Genomic DNA, 7,162 nt, shown 5'->3' with positions numbered 1-7,162 from the left:
GCCACCTCCCAACACGGCCAATGAGAACGGGGTTTGTCACGTGACCAAAGCGTGGCCAATTGTAGCTAGTTCAGCTCTCGCCTTGCCGCTGTGCGTCGCAGAGTGAAACCCGCTGCAGCGTTTCACCGGTAATCACGACGACGACGACGATGACAGCCGGCGGCAGCGTCATCAGCTGCGAGCCACAGAGTCGTGGAGAAATCCTCCTCCTGTCTCTCCGCACGCTGGTGGCAAGTAGCCGTGGTCATAGTGATGCAGATGACCAGGAGCTGTAGCGAATCCGGTGAGCGAGTGGCCGGAGCGAATCCGGTGAGCGAGTTGCCGGAGAGATTCCGGTGAGCGAGGTGAGTTGCCGTAGAGAATCCGGTGAGCGAGTGACCGGAGCGAATCCGGCGAGCGACACCCGAACCGGCCTTGACTCTCCCGCGGCGTGACTTGCCCATAAACCCGCGGCCCGCGCAAGTGTCAACGGAGCCCCCCCCCGCTCCCCGCGTTTCTATTGAGCGACAGTGGTGGGGGGTGGGGGGTGGGGGGGGCTCGGAGAGAATCAGAAGCGGCTCCTCCTGGCTGTGAGGAGGAGGATCAGCTGATTGTGGGTGGAGTGGAGTGGGGGGTGGGTGGGGGGGTGGGGGTGGGGCGGTGGGGAGACCTCACCCAGCGGGCGGCCTGTGGGTCGGTGTTGATGGTGCCACCGTTGGCGAGGCTCCTGGTTGCACTTTGGGCAGCAGCAGCAGCAGCTGCAGCAGCATCAGCAGCAGCATCAGCAGCAGCATCAGCAGCATCAGCAGCAGCATCAGCAGCAGCATTAGCAGCAGCATCAGCATCAGCAGCATCTCCCTCCTGCGTGATGGCGAGCCTTGCGCCACGCAGGGACAGCTGCCACTGGGGGAGCCCCCCCCTAGGCCGGACCACAGCAGCAGCAGCAACATCGCCCCCCCCACGCTGTAGGAGAGAAACTGGACACTTGTTATGTTTACAAATTATTATTTGGCCACGTGGCCCAGCGAGAGGTCTGCGAGGTCAATCCCGGCTGGCAGGGTGGGTAGGGGAGTGGGTGGGGGTGGGGTGGCTGACTCAGCCCATCGGCATCCCGCGACACGGGCACCTCGCGGGAGGATGTCACCGTGCGGAGGATGTCACCGCGTGGAGGATGTCACCGATGTGGAGGATGTCACCGTGTGGAGGATGTCACCGTGTGGAGGATGTCACCGTGTGGAGGATGTCACCGGCGGAGGATGTCACCGCGTGGAGGATGTCACAGTGTGGAGGATGTCACCGTGTGGAGGATGTCACCGCGTGGAGGATGTCACCGTGTGGAGGATGTCACCGTGTGGAGGATGTCACCGTTGTGGAGGATGTCACCGCGTGGAGGATGTCACCGCGTGGAGGATGTCACCGCGTGGAGGATATCACCATGCGGAGGATGTCACCACGCGGAGGATGTCACCGTGTGGAGGATGTCACCCGCGGAGGATGTCACCGTGAGGAGGATGTCCCGTGTGGAGGATGTCACCGTGAGGAGGATGTCACCGTGGGGAGGATGTCACCGTGGGGAGGATGTCACCGTGCGGAGGATGTCACCACGCGGAGGATGTCACCACGCAGAGGATGTCACTGTGTGGAGGATGTCACCGTGTGGAGGATGTCACCGTGTGGAGGATGTCACCACGCTGAGGATGTCACCACGCGGAGGATGTCACCATGCGGAGGATGTCACCGTGCGGAGGATGTCACCACGCGGAGGATGTCACCGTGTGGAGGATGTCACCTCGTGGAGGATGTCACCGTGCAGAGGATGTCACCGTGCAGAGGATGTCACCACGTGGAGGATGTCACCGTGTGGAGGATGTCACCGTGTGGAGGATGTCACCACGCGGAGGATGTCACCGTGTGGAGGATGTCACCGTGCGGAGGATGTCACCGTGCGGAGGATGTCACCGTGTGGAGGATGTCACCACGCGGAGGATGTCACCGTGTGGAGGATGTCACCGTGCGGCGGATGTCACCACGCGGAGGATGTCACCACGCGGAGGATGTCACCGTGTGGAGGATGTCACCGTGTGGAGGATGTCACCGTGCGGAGGATGTCACCGCGCGGAGGATGTCACCGCGTGGAGGATGTCACCGTGTGGAGGATGTCACCACGCGGAGGATGTCACCGTGTGGAGGATGTCACCGTGTGGAGGATGTCACGTGCGGAGGATGTCACCGTGCGGAGGATGTCACCGTGTGGAGGATGTCACCACGCGGAGGATGTCACCGTGTGGAGGATGTCACCGTGTGGAGGATGTCACCACGCGGAGGATGTCACCGCATGGAGGATGTCACGCGCGGAGGATGTCACCACGCGGAGGATGTCATCGCGCGGAGGATGTCACCACGCGGAGGATGTCACCACGCGGAGGATGTCACCACGCGGAAGATATCACCGTGCGGAGGATGTCACCACGCGGAGGATGTCACCACGCGGAGGATGTCACCACGCGGAGGATGTCACCACGCGGAGGATGTCACCGTGTGGAGGATGTCACCGCGTGGAGGATGTCCCCGTGTGGAGGATGTCACCGCGTGGAGGATGTCACCGTGTGGAGGATGTCACCACACGGAGGATGTCACCGTGCAGAGGATGTCACCGTGCAGAGGATGTCACCACGTGGAGGATGTCACCACGCGGGGATGTCACCACGCGGAGGTATGTCACCGCGCGGAGGATGTCACCGCGCGGAGGATGTCACCGCGCGGAGGATGTCACCGCGCGGAGGATGTCACCACGCGGAGGATGTCCACCGCCGTGGAGGATGTCACCGTGCGGAGGATGTCACCACTGCGGATGGATGTCACCGTGTGGAGGATGTCACCACGCGGAGGATGTCACCGTGCGGAGGATGTCACAGTGTGGAGGATGTCACCGTGAGGAGGATGTCACAGTGGGGAGGATGTCACCGTGCGGAGGATGTCACCGTGTGGAGGATGTCACCACGCGGAGGATGTCACCACTCGGAGGATGTCACCGTGTGGAGGATGTCACCGTGTGGAGGATGTCACCGCGTGGAGGATGTCACCGCGTGGAGGATGTCACCGCGTGGAGGATGTCACCGCGTGGAGGATGTCACCGTGTGGAGGATGTCACCGTGCGGAGGATGTCACCACGCGGAGGATGTCACCATGCGGAGGATGTCACCGTGCGGAGGATGTCACCACGCGGAGGATGTCACCGTGTGGAGGATGTCACCTCGTGGAGGATGTCACCGTGCGGAGGATGTCACCACGCGGAGGATGTCACCGTGTGGAGGATGTCACCTCGTGGAGGATGTCACCACGTGGAGGATGTCACCACGTGGAGGATGTCACCGAGTGGAGGATGTCACCACGCGGAGGATGTCACCGAGTGGAGGATGTCACCAAGCGGAGGATGTCACCGTGTGGAGGATGTCACTGCGTGGAGGATGTCACCGTGTGGAGGATGTCACGTGTGGAGGATGTCACCGTGTGGAGGATGTCACCGTGTGGAGGATATCACCGTGTGGAGGATGTCACCGTGTGGAGGATGTCACAGTGTGGAGGATGTCCACCACGCGGAGGATGTCACCGTGCGGAGGATGTCACCGTGCGGAGGATGTTCACCGTGTGGAGGATGTCACCACGCGGAGGATGTCACCGTGCGGAGGATGTCACCGTGCGGAGGATGTCACCACGCGGAGGATGTCACCACGCGGAGGATGTCACAGTGCGGAGGATGTCACCATGTGGAGGATGTCACCACGTGGAGGATGTCACCACGTGGAGGATGTCACCACGTGGAGGATGTCACCACGTGGAGGATGTCACCGTGTGGAGGATGTCACCGTGTGGAGGACGTCACCGTGTGGAGGATGTCACCGTGTGGAGGATGTCACCACGTGGAGGATGTCACCACATGGAGGATGTCACCGTGTGGAGGATGTCACCGTGTGGAGGATTGTCACCGTGTGGAGGATGTCACCACGTGGAGGATGTCACCCCCCGTGTGGGGAGGATGTCACCTGTGGGAGGATGTCACCATGTGGAGGATGTCACCACGCGGAGGATGTCACCATGTGGAGGATGTCACCATGTGGAGGATGTCACCGCGTGGAGGATGTCACCACGTGGAGGATGTCACCATGTGGAGGATGTCACCGTGTGGAGGATGTCACCACGTGGAGGATGTCACAACGTGGAGGATGTCACCATGTGGAGGATGTCACCATGTGGAGGACGTCACCACGTGGAGGATGTCACCGAGTGGAGGATGTCATCGTGCGGAGGATGTCACCACGCGGAGGATGTCACCGTGTGGAGGATGTCACCGTTTGGAGGATGTCACCGTGTGGAGGATGTCACCGCGTGGAGGATGTCACCGTGTGGAGGATGTCACCACGCGGAGGATGTCACCGTGTGGAGGATGTCACCTCGCGGAGGATGTCACCGCATGGAGGATGTCACCACGCGGAGGATGTCACCGTGTGGAGGATGTCACCGTGTGGAGGATGTCACCGCGTGGAGGATGTCACCGCGTGGAGGATGTCACCGTGTGGAGGATGTCACCACGCGGAGGATGTCACCATGCGGAGGATGTCACCACGCGGAGGATGTCACCACGCGGAGGATGTCACCGTGTGGAGGATGTCACCGCGTGGAGGATGTCACCGTGTGGAGGATGTCACCACGCGGAGGATGTCACCGTGCGGAGGATGTCACCACGTGGAGGATGTCACCACGCGGAGGATGTCACCACGCGGAGGATGTCACCGTGCGGAGGATGTCACCGCGCGGAGGATGTCACCGCGTGGAGGATGTCACCGTGCGGAGGATGTCACCGTGCGGAGGATGTCACCACGCGGAGGATGTCACCATGTGGAGGATGTCACCACGCGGAGGATGTCACCGTGCGGAGGATGTCACCGTGTGGAGGATGTCACCGTGAGGAGGATGTCACCGTGCGGAGGATGTCACCGTGTGGAGGATGTCACCACGCGGAGGATGTCACCACTCGGAGGATGTCACCGTGTGGAGGATGTCACCGTGTGGAGGATGTCACCGTGTGGAGGATGTCACCACGCGGAGGATGTCACCACGCGGAGGATGTCACCGTGCGGAGGATGTCACCGCGTGGAGGATGTCACCGCGTGGAGGATGTCACCGTGCGGAGGATGTCACCACGCGGAGGATGTCACCATGCGGAGGATGTCACCGTGCGGAGGATGTCACCGCGCGGAGGATGTCACCGTGTGGAGGATGTCACCACGCGGAGGATGTCACCGTGTGGAGGATGTCACCTCGTGGAGAATGTCACCGCGTGGAGGATGTCACCACGCGGAGGATGTCACCGTGTGGAGGATGTCACCACGTGGAGGATGTCACCACGTGGAGGATGTCACCGAGTGGAGGATGTCACCACGCGGAGGATGTCACCGAGTGGAGGATGTCACCAAGCGGAGGATGTCACCGTGTGGAGGATGTCACCGTGTGGAGGATGTCACCGTGTGGAGGATGTCACCGTGTGGAGGATGTCACCGTGTGGAGGATGTCACCGTGTGGAGGATGTCACCGTGTGGAGGATGTCATCGTGTGGAGGTTGTCACCGTGTGGAGGATGTCACCACGCGGAGGATGTCACCGTGTGGAGGATGTCACCGTGCGGAGGATGTCACCGTGCGGAGGATGTCACCGTGTGGAGGATGTCACCACGCGGAGGATGTCACCGTGTGGAGGATGTCACCGTGCGGAGGATGTCACCACGCGGAGGATGTCACCACGCGGAGGATGTCACCACGCGGAGGATGTCACCGTGTGGAGGATGTCACCGTGTGGAGGATGTCACCGTGCGGAGGATGTCACCACGCGGAGGATGTCACCGCGTGGAGGATGTCGCCGTGTGGAGGATGTCACCACGCGGAGGATGTCACCGTGCGGAGGATGTCACCATGTGGAGGATGTCACCACGTGGAGGATGTCACCACCTGGAGGATGTCACCACGTGGAGGATGTCACCACGTGGAGGATGTCACCGTGTGGAGGATGTCACCGTGTGGAGGACGTCACCGTGTGGAGGATGTCACCACGCGGAGGATGTCACCGCATGGAGGATGTCACCGCGCGGAGGATGTCACCGCGCGGAGGATGTCATCGCGCGGAGGATGTCACCACGCGGAGGATGTCACCACGCGGAGGATGTCACCACGCGGAAGATATCACCGTGCGGAGGATGTCACCACGCGGAGGATGTCACCACGCGGAGGATGTCACCACGCGGAGGATGTCACCACGCGGAGAATGTCACCGTGTGGAGGATGTCACCGCGTGGAGGATGTCACCGTGTGGAGGATGTCACCGCGTGGAGGATGTCACCATGTGGAGGATGTCACCACGCGGAGGATGTCACCGTGCAGAGGATGTCACCGTGCAGAGGATGTCACCACGTGGAGGATGTCACCACGCGGAGGATGTCACCACGCGGAGGATGTCACCGCGCGGAGGATGTCACCACGCGGAGGATGTCACCGCGCGGAGGATGTCACCGCGCGGAGGATGTCACCACGCGGAGGATGTCACCGCGTGGAGGATGTCACCGTGCGGAGGATGTCACCACGCGGAGGATGTCACCGTGTGGAGGATGTCACCACGCGGAGGATGTCACCGTGCGGAGGATGTCACCGTGTGGAGGATGTCACCGTGAGGAGGATGTCACCGTGGGGAGGATGTCACCGTGCGGAGGATGTCACCGTGTGGAGGATGTCACCACGCGGAGGATGTCACCACTCGGAGGATGTCACCGTGTGGAGGATGTCACCGTGTGGAGGATGTCACCGTGTGGAGGATGTCACCGCGTGGAGGATGTCACCGCGTGGAGGATGTCACCGCGTGGAGGATGTCACCGCGTGGAGGATGTCACCGTGTGGAGGATGTCACCGCGTGGAGGATGTCACCGTGTGGAGGATGTCACCGTGTGGAGGATGTCACCGTGTGGAGGATGTCACCGCGTGGAGGATGTCACCGCGTGGAGGATGTCACCGCGTGGAGGATGTCACCGTGTGGAGGATGTCACCGTGCGGAGGATGTCACCACGCGGAGGATGTCACCATGCGGAGGATGTCACCGTGCGGAGGATGTCACCACGCGGAGGATGTCACCTCGTGGAGGAT

At 61.9% G+C, this 7,162-nt stretch overlaps 1 protein-coding gene across 1 annotated transcript in view; it reads left to right on the top strand.

Annotated features, from left to right (window-relative positions):
• Positions 1-252: 252 nt before the first annotated feature.
• Positions 253-7,162, top strand: part of LOC133357233 (phosphatidylinositol 3,4,5-trisphosphate 5-phosphatase 2-like) — an 80,197-nt gene continuing 73,287 nt past the window's right edge. Inside the window, 1 exon segment of the mRNA XM_061575062.1 lies at positions 253-335. Within this exon segment, the coding sequence (XP_061431046.1) occupies positions 253-335 (83 nt within the window).

Source organism: Lethenteron reissneri, chromosome 57 (assembly GCF_015708825.2).
Source record: "Lethenteron reissneri isolate LAM-NWPU_2019-01 chromosome 57, ASM1570882v1, whole genome shotgun sequence".
Classification (NCBI taxonomy): Eukaryota; Metazoa; Chordata; class Hyperoartia; order Petromyzontiformes; family Petromyzontidae; genus Lethenteron; species Lethenteron reissneri.
The sequence above is the reverse complement of the archived record's forward strand: the minus strand, read 5'-3'. Positions and strand labels throughout refer to the sequence as shown.